General features: G+C 38.7%; 1 protein-coding gene across 1 annotated transcript; it reads right to left on the reverse strand.

The window, feature by feature from the left end:
- On the reverse strand, window positions 1–26,352 carry SIRT1 (sirtuin 1). The gene is made up of 9 exons (XM_081252639.1): window positions 25,858–26,352; window positions 24,387–24,503; window positions 23,076–23,317; window positions 21,635–21,787; window positions 9,622–9,769; window positions 8,849–8,928; window positions 7,834–8,020; window positions 5,338–5,901; window positions 1–2,306 (listed from the first exon to the last, which is right to left on the reverse strand). Exons 1-9 carry the CDS (start codon window positions 26,228–26,230, stop codon window positions 1,978–1,980), a joined length of 2,193 nt encoding a protein of 730 aa, XP_081108765.1. The 5' UTR covers window positions 26,231–26,352; the 3' UTR covers window positions 1–1,977.

A 26,352-nucleotide genomic window follows, 5' to 3' on the forward strand; every position in this document is an offset into this window, starting at 1 on the left:
TAAGTTAACAGAAAAAAGTCAAATGACAATTTTAATAGACTTTAAAACAGTGTACAAGTATAAAACACTGGTTTTGTATTTCAAAAGTTGGAAGATATCCAGTCATTAAACAGTCTACAAAACATATGCCAGTAGATTACATAAAAGACTATGTACAATATAAAAAGAGCTGAAAACAGTCTTCACTGTAAAAATAAGTTAAAACAAATTTTTCAATTTAAAATATCTATAGCACAAACACAGATCATGCAAATGGCAAACTAAATATACTGCATTCTTTAGTGTAGTCAGATAAATTCAGATTGAGACATCTTTCAGGTAGGGAAATGGCCATTCAATAAAATTCTTTTTCTCTGGCAGTAACAGTCCTAGCTGGGTATTTTATGCTTAAAGAACAGCTCTATTTCAAACCCTTTTTGTTAAGTTGTAATAAATACTAAAGCAACACAGGAATACTTTATTTGAAAGCAATGTTGGGGGAAAGGTCTGCAAAATAAATTCTTACTGTGCAATTTTATAAAGTAGGAACTTTTTTTTTTTCTTTTTTTTTTGCGGTACGCGGGCCTCTCACTGTTGTGGCCTCTCCCGTTGCGGAGCACAGTCTCCAGACGCGCAGGCTCAGCAGCCATGGCTCACGGGCCTAGCCGCTCTGCAACATGTGGGATCTTCCCGGACCAGGGCACGAACCCGTGTCCCCTGCATCAGCAGGCCGACTCTCAACCACTGCGCCACCAGGGAAGCCCAGTATGAACTTTTTTGAAAGGCTAGAAGCTTCTGCAGCTGAAAAAGTTGATCTGTAGTTTTAAGGCAGGCTAAGCTTTTAAATACGTTATAAGAACTAGTTTAATTAACTATTCTGCTATTACAAGTTACACGACGCTCATCTCCATAATACTAGACTAGTAGTTTGGTGTTTATTACACCAAATCTTCCCAACAGGAAACATGTACTTACTGGCTTTGAAACCGTAATCAGGGGGTCTGCTGCTCTCATTAATGGGGGACGGGGGGAGAGGCAACAGTCCAAAATACTACACTCTCCCCGCCAGTTGAAGTACCATTATTATTGATTCGTAAAGGCTTTGCAAATTCACATCTTGGCAGTTTAGTACTTACGGAAAGGATGATTGATGATAGGTATATTTAAACAACAATGGCAAATATTCTCAAAACTAAGGGGACCCAGGCAGGCACTATTGTTTCTAAAGCAATTGAAACATTTCCAAAGCATTTATTTGTTTTTTAGGTTAGTTTTATGAGCCAATATAGACATTACTACATGTCCACAGGAAGTACAAAAGCCATCTTCATTTGAACAAATACAATATTCCTGAAACCATTAGCACCAAGTCTCACTTTAAAAAGCAAAGACAACTGAGTGCTCTCCCACGTATTGTTGACTTCCTTCTACTCAGATTGCATGTCATGAGATATTTTAAAAGTTAGCTGCCACAAGTTTTGGAAAATGCCAGTGTTTGAAAATAGGTAATTGTGCTAATAAAGAATCAAAAGTTTAGTGGAACAGAGAATGAGGATTTCAAACCATTCAGTGTTACAAAGAAAAGTGTGAAAATACCATTCTTTGGTCTAGATTAGCTGTTCCCTTTACATTAATTTAACATTCCAATGGCTTTTTGAAAAATTTAAAATGTTGAACCTCGTTAGGCAAAAACAAAATTATATATACACATATGGATGTATCGTACAAATGAACCTTTAAAAGAAAGTCTTGTCCAACAGCTGATTAAAGATACTTAGGTACCTTTCTGTTTTAAAAAAAGAGTTAGTGTTTGAGTGTATAAGCACAGAAATAAGTAAGTTAAAAATTACCCATGGGGAAAAAAAACTTTTACCAGTCTATAAATATTATACCTTTCTGGTGTCCTTGCTCTACTGAGTTCACAAGTAAACATTCAATGTGACATGCTCAAGATCCTAATGCTGGTGGAACAATTCCTGTACCTGGACAAATATTACATTATGATTTGTTTGATGGATAGTTAATGCATGTTGCTTCCTGTTTCATAGATGTAGCTTCATTAACTGCCTCTTGATCACCTCCATCAGCTCCAAAGCCAGTTCCTCCGGCTCTCTCATTAACATCAGCATCATCTTCCAAACCATTGTAAAATTCTTCAATCTCACTTTCATCCTCCATAGGTTCTTCTAAACTTGGACTCTGGCATGTTCCACTATCACTGTTACTGCCACAAGAACTAGAGGATAAGACATCGTCTTCAGAGTCTGAATATACCTCAGCACCATGGAAAATATAACGGTTTGGTGGTAAAAACAGATATTGATTACCTGAAATACAGTAATAAGAGACAAGTGAGTTATTTCAAGTTTTCTAAGACTTGGTCTGAGTGGGCTGTCTGGAATAAAGTGTAGCTTCTAGCCTTTTACCTGAGTATCATTACTAGAGGCTATTACTGTAGTTTCTCAAACACAAGCTACAGACTCACTCGGTCCTGCATGAAAATCTTAGTTCTGCCACTCATCAACTTTGTAAATTGGGAGAGTTATCTCTGTGCCTCAATTTCCTCATCTGGATATGAAATAATTTTCACAACCTTATGAGGCAAGTATGAAAAAAATGTAGACAGCCACGTTCAATGAAACTCCCTTTGAACAGATGTGATGAGATGAAATGAAGTATCCAGCCCACCACCCACCCTCTGAATCAATCTATTTTTACAAGAGTCCTATCATGTTAAAGTGTGAGCAGCACTGATCTAGCGCTGGCCTTTTAAGCTTTCTTTCCCAATGCCCTCCCAAATTAGCATTTGCAATATAAGATTTGAGACCTCCGATGGTAAGAAGCATTCCCTGCTTTTGTTTACATTTTGATGTAAGTGAATGGGTAGGAACCTTAAACATTAATGATGAAATGTTTTATACCCTTATATTCACAAGCACCAAGTACCTTCTGACTTAAGTCTGTTATCACACGGTGTGATATTTATTGCACCATATCCCAGACTGATTCACAAAAGCCTAACTGCATAGTTACCTGGAGTGACATACCATCTACCAAACATACCCGAGTTTCTCTTCAAAATGACTTTCAAGCTTTTTTATACCCCATCATGACCCAGTTCTCACCTATTATGTGTTGCAGCATGGAAACCACTTACTTCATTGTGTTTCAGAGACTGGAGAAAGAAAACCCCACCTGGTGCTTCTTATTAGGGCCATGTCCTTTGAATCACATCCCCTCACAGTCTGTTAAAGGGTCCCAGCACATGGCTCTCCTGCCCTTTCCTTTCTATAGCTTAGGCCATGTTTATAAAAAGAACACTTCAGAGACTTCCCTGGCACTCCAGTGGTTAAATTAAGACTCTGCACTCTCAATGCAGGGGACCTGGGTTCTATCCCTGCTGGGGGAACTAAGATCCTGCATGCTGTGCGGAGCAGCCAAAATAATAAATAAATAAATTTAAAAAAAAAGAAAAAAAATTCTTTCTGCTCTGGCCTCCCCTGAAGAACTGAATCATCTATTTCTCAGTGGAAGTACCCTATATACCTGTCTGTTTCTGCCCTCTTGGCAACCCTCAAGACATTTACATTTTACTTCCTAAATGCTCCAACTTCTTCCCTTTCAGCCTCGACCTCCTAACAAACAGTGGCAAACTAAAATGAGTAAAGTCCAGCTGTTGTTTTGTTTTAACCGCTAAAAATGTTAAGTTTTACACTCTTTACATCCGTTATCTTTTCAAATACTCACAATGCTATGAGAGAGAAGCAGATCTGACAACTCAGTCTAATTCCAAAGCCTGTACCTTTAAAGGTCTAAATTGGTAGAATAAAACCAAGGTATAATACCAATTTCCTGGGGCAGAGTTTTGTATGTTTGACCCATCTGTCAAAAAGACATCCAGAGAATGCTGCCAGTGCCTAGGCAGACTTTGTATATGATAGAGACTTATCCTGACTAAATCAACAGTAATTTCTCTACTCCTGACTCTTCCCACATTTGAAAGCGTAAGTATTCTTCTATGCTCTTTCTAGTTTTCCCCACGGAAGACTTCCCCTAAATTACAGTGCAAGACCAAAGTCAGAACTTAGGTGTTATAGAAAGCCTTCAATAACCTAGTGCCCTCCAAGTAGCATAAACCTTTAAAAAAATTTTTTCTCATTCACCTATTTTTGTAATTATATACACAAATATCAGTAGCTTGATTGGTGTCTCCAGAACTTGCTGTATGCAAAATGCCCAAAGGCTTACTCAACTGAACTAAAATTTATTTAGAGCAAATGATTACAACACTTAATAAATCTGTCTCAAATTTCTTGTCAGTTTTCACCATGTATAGTAAGTGGAATGGGACTTAATGTTTTAAGATGTACAAAGTTGTTGCATCTAAGAGCACAAGTTTCTGTTTGATTAATACTTGGTCATGAGTGGTTTCAAAAAGTAGAAAGTGATTTCACTTATGTTAATACTTATGGATAGGGACTTCCCTGGTGTCACAGAGGTTAAGAATCCGCCTGCCAATGCAGGGGACACGGGTTCGAGCCCTGGTCCATGAAGATCCCACATGCTGCAGAGCAACTGAAGCCCGTGCGCCTAGAGTCCGTGCTCCGCAACAAGAGGAGCCACCGCAATGAGAAGCCCATACACCGCAACAAAGAGTAGCCCCCGGCTCACCGCAACTAGAGAAAGCCCGCGCTCAGCAACAAAGGCCCAAAGCAGCCAAAATTAATTAGTTATTTTTAAAGAAAACTAATTGATAAAAAGACTTCCCATGTGTCACAACAGGGTAAATGGTATTTCTGATACTCAGTGGCAAAGAACCAGCTGTTTTCTAGATCTGAAACAACACGACCTAATGGTTAAGAGAACCCAGAATCCACCTGGTTCTTCCACACCCTAGTCGTTACCTTGCCTGGGGTACTTAACCTCTATGGTCCTCGGTTTCCCACCTGTACCAGAGTAGTAATAGTTCCTGCCTCACGATACTAAAATCAGAAAATGTGAAGTCACTGACCCCCAGTAAGTACCCACATCTCAATCATTTCTACCAGCTAAAGCTCTCACCAGAAGATGGCCGGGCACTCACTCACTATTTCCCACTTAAATGCTTTACCTTCTCATTCCCCAGAGAAACACAAGGTACAGAGCACGCTTTCACACCACTTTTCCCCCATATTACGGAAGATACCGTTTATCTTTTTCTGGCTTAAAATCTCAACTTTATAGTTTCTCTAAACACAATCAACTATTACATTTAGCCGCATAAAATTACCCTAACTAGCCTGCCAAAATTGCTCACTTCTTACAAATATTTCGTTAGAATAATTATAACCTTCAAAATGTTTCAACAGCCTTTCTTACCATCAAGCCGTTTACTAATCTGCTCCTTTGCGAGTCTAGCTGGCCAGCATTTTCTCACTGTTTCAGCAACTGAAGTTCTTTCATTTTTCTCCCCAGTATTGGAGGCAACATTCTTCAAATCCGGACTCTCCAACTGTTCATTAACACTTTCAATGCTCCTAGCAGAAGTCTGTACTTCCTGTGATTTTTCTTCCACACAGTTTTTTGAGTCAGACACATCTGGATCATCACCATTACTCTTTGTTTCTTGGTCTAAAAGAGTGACAATCACTGAAGAATCTGCTGGTGAGGTTCCTTCTGGTGAACTCGAGCCTTCTGAAATATTGAGGGGTGTGGGTGGCAACTCTGACAAATGAGCCAATTCTTTTTGTGTTCGTGGAGGTTTTTCAGTAATTTCTGAAAGCTTTACAGGGTTGCAGCAAAGTTTGGCGTATTCACCACCTAACCTGTGACACAATTCATTAATAATGACATCACAGTCTCCAAGAAGCTCTACATCAAAATGCAGGTGAGGCAAAGGTTCCCTATTAATTAATATCTGAGGCACTTCATGGGGTATGGAACCTAAGAATAGGGTGAAAAAAGTAAGAATTAGAGAAAGGAAGGGAGGTACACTAATAAAACCAAAAGAAATGCACTATGTAAAAATCTAACAGAATTCCCTGGCAGTCCACTGGTTAGGACTCTGCGCTTTCATTGCCACGGCCAGGGTTCTATCCCTGGTCAGGGAACCAAGATCCCGTAAGACATGAGGCATGGCCAAAAAAAAAAAAAATCGAACATGCTCCCAATACCAAAGAAGACACCCAACTCTAGTATTCAACCAAGCTATTACATACCATCAAACTATCAAGTAAACAGAGATGGGCAGCAAAATTTCAGGTTCTACTCCTTTCACCTGGTTACCTCTGGGTAATCGCCTCACTTTTTATTCTGTATTCAATTTCCTTGTCTGTATAATGGGGTAATAACAGTACTTCTCCACAAGCTTGCAGTGACCACTGAGTTATGCAGAGAAGAGTTCTTGGCGCAGTATAGGTAATACTCTACTAAAAGGGCTTCTGATATGTGAAAATTCATACCAGTCTGTTCTCCACTACTATGTACCAGCGTCTTACATTTTTAAAAAGTACCTTTGCCTATCACCAACACATTTTACTACCCCACAGGAAACTTGGAAGTTCTCTGCCTCACATTTAAATAGAAAAAAATAACACGCAAATAAGCTTATACATTAAATTTTCTTTCTTTTTTTTTTAGTTACAAATTGTCCTATAATCTGCTTTAACAGAATTTCACAGCTGCTTGGGGAAGGCTGAGTTAAACTGCTAAAGCCACTACATGTGGGCTAGGAAAAAAAAGCTGAATTGGAGAGTTTAACTCTCTTGTTTCTTCCAGCAGTTTGCTCTAGCTATCTGTTTGCTGGTATGGGAGTCCAATTTTAATTCTCCAGTTAAGGGTTTGATATACTCTCCTCCTTCCCTCACTTTAATGGCACAAATGATGCTACTGAATTAGTCCCTCTATCTTCCTCCCCCTTGCTTGCTCACTAGAGGGAGAAAAAAGGTAGTATGCGAGCATGGATTAAAGAAATATTCCTGAGAATAATAGGGACTTAAATTGTTTTTGAGCATTTTTACACACATGAATACCCTTGTGGGTAGAGCTGATCCACATACAATGATTGACAAGGCATGACTGTTATTCTTACAAAAACAAACCAATCATTGTGAGCCCCCAAATTCTATCTTACATGAGTACGTTACACATGTATCAAGCTATACATCTGAACTTACTGGACCAAAAATCAATTACATTTGAAAGATTAACTACCCAAATTAAAACTAAAAATACAGATTATTTTTAATATGTTTCCTCAATATATGTAGAATTAGCTCATGCTAACTCCTGCCACATTAAAGCACATTCCACTGAAAAGTTTAAGTTGAACTGTTTCCGTTTGTTATTACTTCTGTTTTGAAAGCCCTCTTCCCCCACTGAAATGTCAGATTAACCAATCTTCCTGAGCAAGAATATGTCACCTAAAAAAATTAAAGTTTGGGGGCTTCCCTGGTGTCACGGTGGTTAAGAATCCGCCTGCCAGTGCAGGGGACATGGGTTCGAGCCCTGGTCTGGGAAGATCCCACATGCCGCGGAGCAACAAAGCCCGTGTGCCACAACTACTGAGCCTGTGCTCTAGAGCCCGCGAGCCACAACTACTAAAGCCTGCATGCCTAGAACCAGTGCTCCGCAACAAGAGAAGTCACTGCAACGAGAAGCCTGCACACAGCAATGAAGAGTAGCCCCCGCTCACCGCAACTAGAGAAAGCCCGCGTGCAGCAACAAAGACCCAACGCAGCCCAAAAAAAAAAAAAGTTTGGCTCTTCACCACTCTTGAACAAAAAACAGAAGATCATTGGGGTCTACTCTACAGACCCACAACCCATGGCAAAATATATAGAAATGGTTCTCTAAAAAAAATCATCACCCACTTACTCGGAATTAGTGCTACTGGTCTTACTTTCAGGGAAGACCCAATAACAATGAGAAGATCAACTTCATCTTTGTCATACTTCATGGCTCTATGAAACTGTTCTGGTAAATTTTCACCAAAAAAGACAATCTCTGGTTTCATGATAGCAAGTGGTTCATCAGCTGGGCACCTAGGACATCGAGGAACCACCTGCATGTTCCAGATTTTAGTTGAGGTGGGAAAGAGAAGGGCAAGCCCGAGTTAGAGTCAACATTTCCACACTTCCCAAGAATTCATTTCAAAATTATCAAAGAAAACAGAAAAGCTGTGGATAAATAGCAGGGAAAACTGGATAAAACCTAAACATCAACCATCAATGACCCATTAGTTTATTAACATACAATGAAATACAATTTTGCTATTATCTGTGTATGCTGCTATTATGATATCTGTATAGACCTACATTTGATATTCAAGAGTCCATTATATATTAAAAGGAAAAAGCAGCATGTGTATATACGTACACAGATGAGACTTAACTTTAAAAAAATACAAGTTTGTAAAATATGATTCCATTTTAGTATGCTATCTTCTCATAATTATATGATCAACTATATATGCAGCTAAGCGTACAGAATTTATTTCTGGATGGTTTTTATTCTCTGGCATATTTCCCTGTATTTTTTGGTCAATGAGCGTACATGAAATATTTTTTACAAAATGAATCTGACAGGCACTTTTAAAAAGGGAGAGTAAGGAGAAAAACTAATGTTAAATAACACCACACTTAATGATCTGGGTTTTTATTTTAGGCTTATATATTAGGTAGTCAACTTCATCAATCGAGATTATGGAGCAATGTTTTTAACTTAAGGTTTTGAAAGGTTTTTGTGTATTTCTCTGGAATTCCCAATGGTAACTAATATTTGTTTTCCTGGATGTTTCTGTACCACATAAATACTTCCAGAAAAAAAGGACTGAGGTAAAAGAAACAGATCAGAGACATGCACAATTCCTAAGATATGGGTGATAAATTACCTGATTAAAAATATCTCCTCGTACAGCTTCACAGTCAACTTTATATTTACAAATCAGGCAAGATGCTGTTGCAAAGGAACCTAAAAACAACCAACAAATATATGCTTTATTAAAGAAATTTTTCCATTTCTTAAATAACGGTTATAATGTAACTTGAAAACAGAAAAGCTAGCGACTTTAAAATTTTTAAGAGACTCCATGAGAGAGATGCTGATATAATGATGCTTCCTAAAGCTACTCTTTTAATAAAATATACCAACTCCTCCAGGAGTAAAACTGCAGACTTAGAAGGTTACAACTGTATTACCTTAGTTTAACAGCTGTGTTTCAAAAACAGTTTAGATACATAAGAAAATGGTCTATTCATACTTGTTTTAGATTTAGTCTTCAAATTTCTGAAGCCTGTACATCTGAACTACTCAGCAGTTCCCTCTGGTTTCCTAAAGATGCCATGTTTTTTTCATCCATAGCTAATATTACTTTTGTATTCAAAAAAGGTTAATAAAAGAATTTAATGTTACATAATTGCTGCATCTTTTGAAATCCAAAAGCACATTAATATCTGACATTTTGTACAATTAAGTGTCAAGGCCAATATTTCTGGTTTCATATTTTTGCAATCTACTTTCCTTCATTTATCTGTTGATCAGATAACATGATTAAACAATAAGGCTTAATCTCCATTCCTGGATGGCAGCCTTTTTTCTAATCCTAACTTTTCCTACAAAACTAACTAATATGTAACAGAAAAAGCAATCCAGAAGTTTACTAACCATGACACTGAATTATCCTTTGGATTCCTGCAACCTGTTCCAGTGTATCTATGTTTTGAGTATAGTTGCGAAGTAGTTTTCCTTCATTATCTGACAAGGCTATGAATTTGTGACATAGAGATGGTTGGAATTGTCCAGGATATATTTCCTAGATAACGCAAAAAGCAGAAAAAAGATTATGTAAGTGTTAACAAATGTCACAGGTTTAGGTTTAACAATAACAAAAAACCAAAACTACCAATGATAATTAAAAAACAATACATGAGCATCTCAAAGCATCTAGATGGATGCCACACACACTTACAAAAGGATCGTTGCTGTCATATGTGTAAAACTCAGCACATGGCCTCTTGGAAAGGATAAAGTCGACCCACAAACATCTCTTATAAATGCTAATTGATATTTTAATAAAAGTCAGAAGAAATACATACCTTAATATATATCTAATTTTTGTTGGCTGCAAATGATTTTTGTTTTGTAAGGAAAAAGGGAAAAAGTTTAAATTGAAATTAAAGATATCAAAGATATGGTGACTTTTTTTTAAAAAAACTAAAAAAGGCACTGTCAACATAATATTAAAAATTTTTTTGATTCATCATTTATTATAAATATCAACCTGTTGGAAGTTTAAAGCTGAAGTTTTAATTCCTTACCAAAATTGTTTTCCTTCCACTGCACAGGCACATACTGGTATAGTATAGAGTTGCTCATGAATGCTGAGTTGCTGGATTTTGTGTGTGTGTTTTTCCCCCCAAATAATGCTTCAATGCTGTTTCTTCTTTAAAAACAAAGAATTCAGATATACACATGGCAAAAAGATCAGAGAAAAAGTATCAATTTTGGTCCTCTCAACTTTTGACAGTGTTTTCATTAAACTTCATTTAGTAAGTGACTATGGCAAAGGAAGTTTCTTCTCTTTTTTCTTTGAAGTAGTAGTTCTGCCTACTTCCTTACCATTCATTACAGCCTCTAACCTATTACAATGCTAGCAAAAAACAAGATGCAACCATATGTCCATCAACAGACGACTGGTTGTAGAAATATGGTACATCCATAATAGTGAAGTATGCAGCCATTAAAATGAATGAGGGAGGTCTCGATACACTGACCTGGAAGATGGTCCATGACATATGTGAAAAAAAATCAAGCTAGTCACCACTGTGTATAGCTTTGTTTTTGTTGTTGTTTTGTTATTAAGCAAAAATGGGAAGTATATACAAAGTATACAGATAAATTCATTTAAACATCAAGTCAGGAAGGATACAAACAATCTATAAAATGGGGATGGGGGTAGGGGACTTCACTTCTGACATTATACAAAAGGTTTGACAGGGCTTCCCTGGTGGCGCAGTGGTTGAGAGTCCGCCTGCCAATGCAGGGGACACGGGTTCGTGCCCCAGTCCGGGAAGATCCCACATGCTGTGGAGCAGCTGGGCCCGTGAGCCGTGGCCGTTGAGCCTGCGCGTCCGGAGCCTGTACTCCGCAATGGGAGAGGCCACAACAGTGAGAGGCCCACGTACCGCAAAAAAAAAAAAAAAAAAAAAAGTTTGACAGTTAAAAGATTCTAGATGACTACTTCTAACCTACTTAATATTTCAAGTTTAGAAAAAACTACTGGGATACCTTTTAAGTAAAAATAATAATGCAAATCTCATTATAAAGACTATTACATCCATGTCCATACGCTGCTGAAAATGTTATATAAAACCCAAGAATTCTGCCTCTCAAATTTTTATCATAAAGTTCATGAACTTTGCAATTTAAGAAAGACAATGCATATAGAAAGAAGTAACAAGTGAAGAGTTTAATTATTAAAGCTAATGTTTATAGAAAACTGAAAGCCACATTATGTTTTGGACCATTAGGTTGTGCTCTCTATTAACCACTGTTTTCTCCCCAGGTTGCTTTGTTCTAATACATTTACATTTAGAGGATTAAACGCCAGCACCTTGCAAACCTCCCCTCTGGAAACAGCTGTTAAAAGAGTATTTCAACAAATATTATAATATTCTAGGCAACAGATAAAATGGGATCTAAAGTAGTAAGGAAAGTGCTAATAGCATGCCAAAAGCAGCACAAGAACAAATGGCTGACTACCTCCAGAATAAGGCTGGGCAGCACGAGTACCAGGACTCCATCCTCCTGGAATGAACTTTTGTGTGCCTCATCCCCACCCTTTTTAAAAGGGGAGGGTGGGCTTCCCTGGTGGCGCAGTGGTTGAGAGTCCACTGGCCGATGCAGGGGACACGGGGACACGGGTTCGTGCCCCGATCTGGGAAGATCCCACATGCCGCGGAGCGGCTGGGTCCGTGAGCCATGGCCGCTGAGCCTGCGCGTCCGGAGCTTGTGCTCCGCAATGGGAGAGGCCGCAACAGTGAGAGGCCCGTGTACCGCAAAAAAAAAAAAAAAAAAAAAAGAGGGTAAGAAGAACATAAACCTGTGGGACACTAGATTCAGCTCTACACTCTAGTTTCCCTTCATATCGTAACAGTTCAGGGTAATTTAGTCCTTAAATTTACAAATCAATTCCTGTAGTTGGGAATAATTTTTTTTTTTTTTGCGGTACGCGGGCCTCTCACTGTTGCGTCCTCTTCCGTTGCGGAGCACAGGCTCCGGATGCGCAGGCTCAGCAGCCATGGCTCACGGGCCCAGCTGCTCTGAAGCACGTGGGATCTTCCCAGACCGGGGCACGAACCGTGTCCCCTGCATCGGCAGGCAGACTCTCAACCACTGCGCCACCAGGGAAGCCCAGGAATAATTTATGAAGGGTTTGTTTCATCTTATAAGCCTACATTTTATGATGATTTGAAACTTTGTCTGTTTTCTTTCAAATATGCAGTGGACCATGTCTGAATCATTAGATTTAATATTGTGTTCAAACTAAGGGATATAATCTGAAATAATGGGGAAAAAATTACTCTGAAAGGACTGTTTTTTAATAGAAATTACTCCTAAATCAGGCTCTTACTTAACAAGGAAAGTTTTAAAAAACTAATTGACTGGAGATACAACTTTCAGATAAAATATGGATTAATTCTTCATGTTGAAACTGTGACACGCTAGTTCTAAGCAAGACAGGCCATCCCAAATCTGAACCTCCTTAAGTCCCATTAAGGAACCAATCATGTGGGCTGGACCATTATTATTGCCACAGGGATCCATTTAGAATAGAGTAGAAGCACAACTGGGACCAAAGGCTCAAATACTATTAAAATGACAGGCTGCTTTCACAGCAGTGTCCAGAAACACACGAACAATCCAGTAATTGGCCATAGGCAACCAATGTGACCAAAACTAAAGCTTAGAACTATCTGCCACAATAAGCTGTCATGTAGAAATAATGGTTTTTCTCCAGAGATGCTCTCTGCTTGCTTGCTTGCTTCTCAAAATTTCTAGCAATATGAATGAGATTCCAGTCAAAAGCAGGGGTGTTAACTGCAGCCCCTCAAAACTAAAAGGACTCATCAAAGTTTGAGATGCCACTATTTGCTAGGTAGTAAGTAGAGCTATTAAGAAACTAGAATTTACATTCTCCATGCTGTCAAAAAAAATAAGTGAAACTAATTGATCCTGGTAAGGAAAATCCTCATAATCCCTGGTCTTGTTTCATTCATTCCACAAAACCATAGACTACTCAAAATCTTACCTAATCAATACTTGCAAATTAAAGTTAAGTCACCTGACTTGTTTGATTCATTCCACAAAACCATAGACTACTCAAACTCTTACCTAATCAATACTTGCAAATTAAAGTTAAGTCACCTGACAAATTTAACTACTTTTTTCCTGTTAAACATCTGGCTTCCCCAAGGAACTCAAGCTTCAGCAAACTTTTTCCACACTGGGACACCAGATAGCAAATATTTAAGGCTTTGCGGGCCATTCAGTCTCTGTCCTTACAGTCTATGTGGCAACCACTCAAGTCTTCTATTGTAGTACATCTGCAGCCACAGGCAACAGGCCAATGAATAAGCATAGCTGTGTTCCAGTGAAACTTTATTTACTATCACTGATATTAGAATTTCATATAATGTTCATATGATGTGAAGTGTTATTCTTTTGATTTTTTTCCCCATCCATTTAAAAATTTTAGTTCACAGCTGTACAAAAAAAGGCAGTGGGCCACATTTGGACTAAGGCTGTAATTTGCCAGCCCCTGTACTAATCTAACACAAGAGAATTTCAATTAGTCAAGCATTCGTTACTACCTGATGTAAGTAACAGGCGTAACAGGAGCACTTTGTAATAATGCTGTAGACTGCGCTGAGGACTGGGTTTTTACATTTTCAAGGACTGTAAAGGAAAAGAACACAGTATGACAGAGTTCCCATGTGGTCCACAAAGCAGGTTAGATTTACTACCTGGCCCTTTACAGAAAAAGGTCTACTGACCCTCCTGTGGACATAAACCCCCATCTTGCAGATGAAAAAACCAAAGCACAGAAGTAACGCCAAAAGTCACAAGAGCTAGCAAGTAGCAGAACTATCATTCAAACCCAGTTTTGATGCCAAAGTGCAGCTCTTAACCACTATGCAATTTCTGATCCCTCAACCTCATGTTTCCTATTTTTCTTTTAGGCTAAATACCATTTCTATTAGGTATTGCAAATCAGTCCACTAAAACTAATCTAGTAAGTATATTTCACATTGCACATCCTTCACGGGATTAGTGGAGACTGGAATTCCAATCACCCTCTAATGTAAAAACACTCTTCAAGGGCTTCCCTGGTGGCACAGTGGTTGAGCGTCCGCCTGCCGATGCAGGGGACACGGGTTCGTGCCCCGGTCTGGGAGGATCTCACATGCCACAGAGTGGCTAGGCCCGTGAGCCATGGCCGCTGAGCCTGCGCGTCCGGAGCCTGTGCTCCGCAAAGGGAGAGGCCACAACAGTGAGAGGCCCGCGTACCACACAAAAAACCCCAAAAACAAACAAAAACACTTTTCAAGAATACATGTTCTTGGGGACTTCCCTGGTGGCCGGTGGTTAAGACTCCGTGCTCCCAATGCAGGGGGCCCTAGTTTGATCCCTGGTCAGGGAACTAGATCCCACATGCATGCTGCAGCTAAGAGTTCACATGCCACAACTAAGGAGCTGGAGAGCCACAACTAAGGAGCCCGCCTGCCGCAACTAAGACCAGGCGCAACCAAATAAATAAATATATATTTAAAAAAAAAAACAAAAAAACCCCACACATGTTCTCCAGAATCCCCTGGCAGTCCTGTGGTTAAGGACTTGGTGCTTTCACTGTCATGCCCTAGGATCAATCCCTGGTCAGGGAACTAAGATCCACAAGCTGTAGGTTGCGGCCAAAAAAAGGCATATTCTCACAAATCAGTATGATAAAGAAAAGCATCTCAATGGAAAAAAAAAAATAGCTAAGAACAGACAGGCAACTCAAAGATATACACATGGCAAGTAGTAAGAAGCAGTCATCTACATTAGTAAACAAAAACAGAGCACTGATGAGAAGATGCTAATTTTTTATTTATTACATGGATAGTTTTAACTGCCCTAAAAACAACTCTAGATATCCACTAAAAGGAGACTGATTATATATATTGGGGTACAACTATCAAAACAGTACTATGCAGCCTTTTCTTTAAAATGAGGTATATCTAAGTGCCGCCATGAAACTATTTCCAAGGATATTAAATGGGAAAAAAAGCAGTGTAGAGAAAAGGGTACGTGATTCTGTTGGTAATCATCTTTCAAGTATTATTGGAAACGTACAATACCTCTCCCCGCTACACACACACAATCAGGTTTACTCATTTTTTTTTTTTCCTAGAAGGAAACCCAATGAAACATTTTACCATGGTAACCTTTGAGAAAGAGATTAGAGGTAGGGAAGACTGAAGGGAGAGGCCAACTATCATTTGTTGTGTACTGTTTGGATTTCTTTTTAAAACCATATACACAACATACACACCAACACACACACACACACACACACACACTTTCTAAAAAATACTTTAATACTTAACGTATCACGGGAGGCTTTTTTTTGTGGGGGAGAGGGCATGGGCATGCTAAATCAGTTTTCTCGTACACTTCTACACTTCTGATGGGAGTATATATTATTCAACCTTTCCAGGCAGCAATAAGGTAAAACAAATGAGGACCCTTAGCAGTTTTGCTTTCAGAAATTTATCCTAAGAACATTATAAACATACCAAAAAGGACAATCAGAGCAATACCTTTTTAATAACAGAAAGCAGGAAATATCCAAAAGGAGCACTTGCAGGATTAGTTACAGTAGGACCACTTGATGAACACTATGACCGTTATCAAGCATCTGGAAGTTTATTAAACAGAAATACTACAAATCCAAAGCAGTAGGTAAAAGAGCCCATTTTTATAATATCACCCAAATATAATACTCTATACTTATATGTAATCCACCTACACAAGTCAGTATTAACATACTGTCTTCACGTGAATGGGACTGTGGCCTTTTTTGGGGGTGGGGGTGTGTGTGCTTTTTTTGATTTTTAAGTAATGAGCTAGTTTTGAGATGTCTTAGCTTTGTAACTACATAATCTGGTATATCTGCACACTATCAATAAAGTGACAATTTACTGAATAAATATACGTTTTGGAAGTTCATATTTCTCCCTCTACTTCTTCTTGAATTTTATCACTTTAAGGGAAAGAACATTCACTGTATTCAATATGGGCGAGCAACTACACTCTCTGAACAGTCCTTTAAAAAAAACAAAAAAAAGTTATTTTATACAACCTCAGTTTCACCTTCACTGACTCTTAAACCACTCATTTTTATCAGCACCAGTGAATTTAGACTCCTCAGGACCATGACCACAACCTCATTATCAATTTAAACCCTTATTATGCAAGAGGACAACAGTTCAGAACAAGAATATATAGCTTTAATGTTGGCCTTAATTGTTCTTGTGCAGAAGAATTCAAAGTGGTACTAAAGCTAGGCACACTTAACATGCTGGTGCTCAAACAGGGAGCAATTTTGCAGGAGACATTTGGCAACATCTGGACACATTTTTGATTGTCAAGACGCGGGTGGGGGACTAACGGCATTTAAAGGGAGGAGGCCATTGGTTGCTGCTAAATATCCTACAGTGCACAGAACCGCTACTCACAGCAAAGAATTATCCATCCCAAAGAGTCAACAGGTTGAGAAACTGCTCTAATGAACCAGCTACCTCTTTCACACACCTCTCCATTACTTTTGAGTTTCCAGTCTAGATGAAATCTGTTTCTTCTCAGTTATATACAATCAATGGCTTGATACATCTGTAGAAACTTTCCTTCCAAAATGCCTAAATTCACAATATTTCCTGTTTTCATGGCTTTCTATTAAATTTATTTTCTCTCAAAAGGAACCCTCCTACACTGTTGGTGGGAATGTAAATTGATACAGCCACTATGGAGAACAGTATGGAGGTTCCTTAAAAAACTAAAAATACAACTACCATATGGCTCAGCAATCCCACTACTGGGTATATACCCTGAGAAAACTATACTTCAAAAAGATACATGCAACCCGAATGTTCATTGCAGCACTACTTACAATAGCCAAAACATGGAAGCAAGCTAAATGTCCATCAACAGATGACTGGATAAAGATGTGGTAAATATGTACAGTGGAATATTACTCAGCCATAAAAAAGAATGAAATAATGCCATTTGTGGCAACATAGATGGACCTAGAGATTATCATACTAAGTGAAGTAAGCCAGACGATGACAAATATATCACTTATATTAAAAAAAAGAGAGATACAAATGAACGTATTTACAAAACAGAAATAGACCCACAGACATAGAAAAAAACCTATGGTTACCAAAGGGGAAAGGGGAGGGGGGATAAATCAGGAGTTTGGGATTAACATATACACACTCCTGTATATAAAATAGATAACCAATGAGGACCTACTGTATAGCACAGGGAATTATACTCAATATTTTATAATAACCTATAAGGGAAAGAATTTAAAAATAGATACATATGTATATATAACTGAATCACTGTGCTGTACACCTGAAACTAACACAACATTGTAAATCAACTATACTTCAATTTAAAAAAATTCATTTTCTCTCATAACTAGCAAAGTAACTATCTTTTAATTAACTTTCTCCTTAGTACAGACACTGCAAGAAAACTTTAGGTTATGACTATTTTACTCATGTATTCTTTTTGGAATCCAGTAAAATATAATATTTACATACCCTCCCCATCCTTCATTTTTAAATACTATCCTTTATTCTTTGTCCTTACTTATTTGTCCTTCAGCTTTTTCCTATTCATTTTTAGACCCAAATTAACTCAGTCTCTCTTACCTATTACTATTTATTTTAAGTGCTATTTCACCAACTAGGTACTTTCCTTCTGGCAGTTCCTAATGTAAGAATTGAAGTACAACAATCCTATACGAGTGGCAGTTATAAAGATTATTTATTTAGCTCCTACCATAACTTAAACCTTCATAGAGAAGTGAAACATGCTGCCCCTCCAACTTTTTCTTCTCCTAGGTACTATGAAATCTGTACACACATTAACACTGTGCCATTTTTACTCCAATTCAGATATTTCATTTTCTCTTAAGCACTGTCTAGATTTCTATTACGTGTATTTTTATAATTTGTCTTTGTAAGAATAATTCTTAATTGCTTCTATAGATTCTTACATGTCAAAACCAGTTTAAGCTAAAACTGAATACCCACTATATACATTAGACAACTAAGGTTACAATCTTTCTCACCTTGCTATTTGTATTCTCAGTTACCACATTTTCCCCAAGTGTCAGGCAATTTAGTATATACTGAAGTGATGGGGAAAAAGCTGAAGTTAGTTTGAGCATGTTTTTTGTTTCCTCTCAGAACAGAGAATTTACAGCAAAAACCTTGTGAGCATTACATAAATGCACTAGTGAATCAAGCTCTTATAATCAGATACAAGATCAAAGTAAATTCTAGTTACTTGATGCCTTTCTTAAAGTGCTAATTTCTGGAGAATTCCCCGGCAGTCCAGTGATTAGGACTCCACACTCCCACTGCAGACTGCAGGAGGCACAGGTTCAATCCCTGGTCTGGGAACTAAGATCCCACATGCCATACAGCACGGCCAGAAAAAAAAAGTGTTAATTTCTGATAACTAGAGCCAGTGTCCTAGGTCCAATTCAAGAAACCAGTAACTAAGTGATATTTCATTGGTCTTCAAAGTCATGCAGTAGAACCCCCTAGCACCAGTATGTTAAAAACAGTGAATCTTCATGAATTCATATTCTTGTAACAAAGGAAAAGAGACACTCTACATTATTTGTTCAATTTAGTGTGAACCAGCTGTCTGTTCTAAAGGCTAGATATAGATGACCATCATCACCGCTGATACATGAAGTTCATAAATTTTTATAAGTTTCAAGTTGATTACTGAAAGATTCAAATTTCTTAGTAGCCTGCAAAATTTTCAAATTTAGTTTTCAGTTCTAGCAAGTAAATCACATCCAAGAAAATCTAATGTAATTTCCCCATTTTACTCTAATTCCCATTTATAAGCACACTTGCATAAAACAAAATTATTTCTTTAGATAGTCCATCAATCTAAGCTAATACCATGTATTCTGAATTGGCAGAGCTTTTCTTATAGGTATGTAAATAGACCACATGATTTGAAAGTAGCTGAGGTTATCCTTTAATGGAAATTCAGGTCCACTTCACTTCTCTGCTCATTAAAAAATAATCACTAATACAAAAGACCCTTTCAAATCTACTAAAGTTTAGCAACAACAATTTTACAATTTCTTTCCGTAAAGCTAAACTATAGAAAAAAGATTTCTAAAGTAAAATTTCTTGGGACTTCCCGGGTGGTCCAAAGGCTAAAGACTCCATGCTCCCAATGCAGGGGACCTGGGTTCGATCCCTGGTCAGGAAACTAGATCCTGCATGCCGCAGCTACAAGATCCCGTGCACCGCAACTAAAGACCCGGCACACTCAAATAAATAAATAAATCTTTTTTTTTTTTTTTTTTAAGATAGAACTTCTTGAGTATGGTATAATGCGTAGTTATCCCTCCATATTTGCAGGTTCCACATCCTTGGATTCAACCAACTGTAGACTGAAAATATTCAGAGAAAAAGAATTCCAGAAAGTTCCAAAAACCAAAACTTGTATTTGCTGCACCAGCAACTATTAACATCATATAAGCATACCTCAGAGACATCATGAGTTTGGTTCCAGACCACAGCAATAAAGTGAATTATCCCAGTAAAGTCAGTCAAATGAATTTTTTGGTTTCCCTGTACATATAAAGTTATTTTTATACTATATGGTAATCTATTAAGTATGCAATAGCATTATGTCTCAAAAAAGTACTATCTTAATTAAAAATACTTTATTGCTAAAAAATGCTAACCATCATCTAGGTCCTCAGCAGTAACAAAGATCACTGATCCCAGATCACAGTAACAAATAATGAAAAAGTCTGAAATACTGTGAATGACCAAAATGTGACACAGAGACACAAAGTGAGCAAATGCTGTTGGAAAAATGGCGCCTAAAGACTCGCTTGATCACAATCCCTCGAATTTGTAAAAACAAAAAAAGCCCACAGAATATGTGAAGGGCAATAAAGTGAAGCAAAATAAAACAAGGTATGCCCATAATAGGTATTATAAATAATCTAGAGGTGATTTAAAGTATACAGGGAGGGGACTTCCCTGGTGGTCCAGTGGTTAAGAATCCACCTTCCAATGCAGGGGACATTCAATCCCTGGTCAGGGAACTAAGATTCCACATGCCGCAGGCAACTGAGCCCGTGCTCCTCAATTAGAGAAGCCCCTCACACCTCAACGAAGATCCAGCAACTAAGACCAGATGCAGCCAAAAATAAAATTAAAAAAAAAAGTATACAGGGAGGATGTGCATAGATTATATGCAAATACTATGCCATTTTATATAAGGGACTTGAGCATCCTCAGATTTTGGTATCTGAGGGATCCTGGAACTAATCCCCCTCAGATACCAAGGGAAGACTGTAACATCAAACTTTAAACTCCAGAGCAGAGCTGCCAAATAAAAACATAATATGAATCATATATACAATTCAAATTTTCTAGTAACCACATTAACAATGTGAAATCTTCCTCATTTATAACCCAATAACAAAGTATTAATATTTACACAGTCATTATTTATATATATATAATACATAATAAAATTTATATTTTGCATGTTTTCTATACTAGGTTTCCAAAATCTGGTATGTCTTCCACACTTACATACCATCTCAGAACACTTATGCACTCAACAGCCCCACGTGGCAAATGGCTTCTGAACTGAACAGAGCAGCACTAAAGACGCTAGAGCATAACATATCAACCTAGACTCAAATGCAATCTAAGACTTCACCTCTAATCACAAATTTCTCAGGCACATCCTCATGTGTTAAAACCTAGCTACTATAAAACATACCAGGGTTTCCCTGGTGGTGCAGTGGTTGAGAGTCCGCCTGCCGATGCATGGGACACGGGTTCGTGCCCCGGTCCGGGAAGATCCCACATGCCGCGGAGCGGCTGGGCCCGTGGGCCATGGCCGCTGAGCCTGCGCGTCCGGAGCCTGTGCTCCGCAACGGGAGAGGCCACGACAGTGAGAGGCCCGCGTACCGCAAAAAAAAAAAAACATACCAAAGGCAGATGTTATAATCTTTATGATCCATAAAAAATATTCAAAATCAAAACAGTGATGTTACTTTTATATGATCTACTAACCTCTAAAAAAGCCTGGACAATGTAAAGGCCATTACTGAAGTGCAAATTTGAAAAATACGCAATAGCCTCTTCTTTGAAAATAAGCTCAATCCTAAAATGAAGAAAAGCAAATGACAGTCCCTTCTGGGAATAAGGGAATTCTGACTAAAATGACTTTATTTCAGTGATTTTACTCCACCACAGTACTAACAGTCAATTTACTAGACTGCCATTCAAAATATTTTTTCATGAGAGAAAGACAAAGAAACAACTAGAAGAGTTTGTAGTACCTTTGCAAACTTGAAGAATGGTCTTGGATCTTTTCTGAAATATTCAATGTCAAACATTGCTTGAGGATCTGGAAGGTCTGGGAAATCTACTGCAAGGCGAGCATAAATACCATCTCTTGACCTGAAGTCAGGTATTCCACAAGAAACAGAAACCTGAAATACGCATGGCATAATTTGTACAATTAAATCTTCTACTGCTACCTTAATAATTATTAGTCCTCTTATCACACAATTAGGGAAGAGTTGAAAAATATTTTTAGTTTGAAACTTCTTTTGGGGAATGGAGATAATGCCCTACTTTCATTTCTAATAGAAATAAAACACTCAGAAAACCAGTATAATTAAATCCATCACATACTCCATTCATAATGGGGTAAAGAATTTTAAGTCAGGCTAACTTTAAACCTTTATAAGCATTTAACCAACAAATTAAAACAATTCCAACTTGATTGAGAACTAAGTAAACCATTCCAAATTATTTTAACTAGAAAGCAGGCAAGAATTTCTATTACAGTCAAGTATTTCCAAAGAAATCCCTCTTCTGGGTTAGAGTGCTACTACTTCAAGAACGCTAAATTTCTCTATTTTCCTTAAAACACTATGTTGTACAATATTTCAATTTTTAAAAATAGATTTAAATACTATGCGTTTTCTACAAATAAACCTTGACATTACAAATAGGGACTTCAGAGGTTATCCTTTTGTTTCACAATTTTGTCAGCATTTACTCCACTTTAGCCTCAGAGCAAAACAAACTTGCCTAAATCACATCGGGGAGCCAAGTGTAACTATTCTTCATAATCATTTATGATTAAATAACACCCTCCCTTAACCAAAAGGTTAGAAAGCGGACTGATTTTTCTCCAACAGCTGTCCTGGTCGCTACCATGTAACATATTCTGTATTCAACACACAATATGAAATAGCCTAAGTAACTAGTTATTTGAGACCTAAAGTGGAACAAATGAAAAATCTCAACCCACCACAATCACATAATTTAAAATGGAGCAGAGGTAGGAATCTGTTACCTTTCCAACACTGCATTACCTGCCAACACATATAAGGCTCCCGGTTTCCCCATATAGGTCAAACAAATAACCAATTTCTCTATCAGACCCTGACACACTTTAATGCAAGCAAAATTCCCTGCATCTCCTTAGAAGTTGTGGTATAATGTAGGTAAAAAATCTTGCCTTAATTCCACTTACCTACTGTGCCAGTAAACAGACGTGAATCTTTTTTAAGGTTATTGAGGTTTTTAAAAAACTGAACCAATTTAGTAATTGCTCCTGCACTCACTTTTTAGCAGTTTCCAAACACAAATGCCCATCATCATATATGGATAAATTCTTCTACACCAGAAAAATGTTTCTGAATTGGACAAGGCTTAAGAAAAAACATACACCACCCCCCATACTAGTGTTTTATACATCTTACATACCCCAGCTCCAGTTAGAACTATTATTTTTTTGCACTCTTGCAGTAATTTCACAGCATCTTCAATTGTATTAATATCTTTTCTTTTTTTCCTTTTTGGTGGTTCTGAAAGGATATTAATAACAATCTGCCACAGTGTCATATCATCCAATTCAGGTGGAGGAATTGTTTCTGGTAGTAAATCTTTAAGAATCGTTCGAGGATCCGTGCCAATCATGAGATGTTGCTGAACAAAAGTATATGGACCTATATCAAGAGGGAAAAGAACTAGATCAGATCCACTTCCAAGTAATTGAAAATCTAATTTATTTTTTGAAGTAAGAAATTAGCAATGCTTAACACTGTTTTGCAGAGTAAAAAAAAAATGCACTATAAAGGTGTTTCATTCACAGCATCTTCAGATCTAATGCTATATCCCAAAGAGATTAGGGAGATCAGGAGTTGAGCCTACCCCTAGAGCTATAAAATAACAAGAGTCAAACTAATTAACTACTAGAATTAAATTTCTACGGTTAAAATCTAGAAAAATACAACATAAACATGACAGAAGTATGTACAAAAGGGTTCTACAAATCAACACAGGAAAGATCTTACGAGTCCCGAAAGCCCACACTATTTATCATTAAAGACATAAAGAAAAAAGAAAAGGAAATCTATACTTTACTATCTTTAAAAATTTTCCAGTAATAATCTTCAAGTTAATCTTAACCAGTCTCCCAAAATGATACATACAATGCTGTTGTTCTGAGCTTTAATTCTTTACCCTGAAATTTCTTAGATCAGTTCCTAGCTTGAGAAAAACCAAAAATACAGTAAATACAAACACTAAAAATGAACTAATCATTACTATGTTTAAGCAGTCAAGGCATTTTTGAGAAAAACCAGCACATTAAGAGAAAGAACACTTTGAGATGGTCATGTTACTACCTTGGTATAAAAATCTGATACTGTGCTCTACTTCAAAATATTTCTCATTTCATCAAAATACTTAATAAATATTTACTGAGAACAAACTATGTGCCAGGCACTTTTCTAGGCACTGACAAAACAGTCTACAAATCAGTCAGAAATCCTTGCCCCTGTGGGACTTATATTCTAGTACAGGAAACCAGCAATAAAAAAGTTACATACAGAGATTATTTTAGAGCAAAAACAGAACAAAGCACTAGACTTTCCCTAAAACCAAGATGATATTAAATCTCATCAAACACCTAAGAACCTCATCACCAGGCTACAAGGGAACAGAGAAATATATTTTTTGCTGACACAAAAAGAGAATACTGAAAAAGATAGCTCTTAAACTGTGAAACCATACCTATCCGTGGTCTTGGAGTCCAGTCACTAGAACTCGCATGTGAGGCTCTATCATCCTCATCACTTTCACACGAATGGAAACCGTTGGTGATGATTTCATCACCAAACAGAAGGTTATCTGCAAAAGAATCCAAAAGTAACTCAAGGTTTCTGAAACAATCTGCATCTAAAATTATGAAAATCTATAATTATGATGCAACAATTTTCAATGAATAAAGCACTTAACATTCATACTGCCTATGTAAAGAATGCCTACTGGATCAATCTGCACCATTCACAGGAACAGCATATCCTCATCTTTAGGGATTCTGCTCGGAATCTAAGTTTCAGTTCATCAAAATCTAGAAAGAAATTACGTCTACTTAATCAAAACACAAAAAGTAGTAACCTAGTTAGACTGAATTTATTGATCACAAATAGTTCATAAAACTTATCAAATAAAAATTTACCCCAAAAAGTCGTGCAAATATTACCATGGCAACTTGCACTTCTCTTATATAACACTAAACATACAAAAATACCTTTGCATTATTCGCTTCCCTTATTAAACTATGTTTCTTGAAAACAGGGGTTTTCTAATCCAATCCCTAATGCACACGTTGTTGCCTTCTGATATGATCAAATGGTCCACTGATTGGATTTATTGATACAAATATTAATAAAGCCGCACATCTATCCGGATAGAAACTCTGAAACACTTAAGGATGACAAGACATATACAACTATCACATCTGCTTTACTATGCCAGAAAAATGTCAATTCGTGTTTCAGGGTTACATATACACACACAAGAAGATATTTAATCTAAAAACCATTATAAGAACATGATTAGAGGAAAACTACTACTCAAAGTACTCTAAAACTACTATTACTCTCCTATGCCCACTATTAGTTGCACCACAGAAGGGTAACGTCTTTAGAAGCAACTACACTCTTTAAAATTTAAAACAAGTTTAAAAATAAAGGCCCCCCAAAAAACACACACACACACAGACACAAATTGCACAGGTGTCAGTTTGCAAAGGCAACTGCAAAAGGTTGGTGCAAGGGACAGTCAAAAAGTTTCAGGTTTAAGTGTGCGGGGGGTGGGGGGGGTGAGCGGAGAAGCAAAAGACATTTAACAAAAGCAATACGTTAAAAGAGTAGGAGGGGAGAGAAACTTTTTTTAAAACCAGCTGCGAGGCTAGCCCGCCCCGCGGCTGCGCAAAGCGCGAGGCCACTGGGGCGGGCCGCGGGCCGAGGGAGGAGGGAGGGGAGAGAGCGAGGGAGGGAGTCCTCGGGCCGCTCCGGCAGCCGGGCCCGCAGCCCCGGAGGCGCGCAGCTAAGGAGGGCCCTAGTGGGGAGGAGAACACCGCAGAGCCAACCCCGAGCCCCCAGCCCGCCCGACACTCCCCCACCCCAGGAGGAGCCCCAGGAGGAGCCCCGGGAGGAGGGGGGGATGCGCAGTCCCGGCCCGCCCGCGCCCTGCGCACCTCGGTACCCAATAGCCGCCGCCGCCTCTTCCTCCTCCTCGCCCTCGTCGTCGTCGTCGTCGTAGAAGTCGTCGGCCGGCGGCGCCTCCCGGGATAGGCCCTGTAAGCCCGGCCCATTGTCTCCTTCTCCGGCCGCCGCCGCCTGGGCCTCCCGCCGCAGCGCCGCCGCCGGGCAACCGCCGGCCGCCGCCGGCAGCTCACGCTCGGGGGCCGCCCCGCCGGGCTCGCCCGGGCTCCGCCCGACGCCGGGGCCGTCTCTCCGCGGTCTCTTGCGGAGCGGCTCCCCGGCAGGCGGTGACGGGGCCTCCCTCTCAGCCGTCACTGCCGAGGGGGAGCCGCCGGGCTGAAAGACGAGCGCCGCCTCGTCCGCCATCTTTCAGCTGCCTCTCTGGCCCTCCTCCCTCGCCTCCTCTCCTCCCGCTCGACTCGCGGCACTGGCGCCCCCGCGGCTCCGGCTGCGGGAGATTTAAACCCCGTCACGTGACCCGCCCCTTT

Source organism: Mesoplodon bidens (assembly GCF_964165515.1).
Source record: "Mesoplodon bidens genome assembly, chromosome: 1".
Taxonomy (NCBI): Eukaryota; Metazoa; Chordata; class Mammalia; order Artiodactyla; family Ziphiidae; genus Mesoplodon; species Mesoplodon bidens.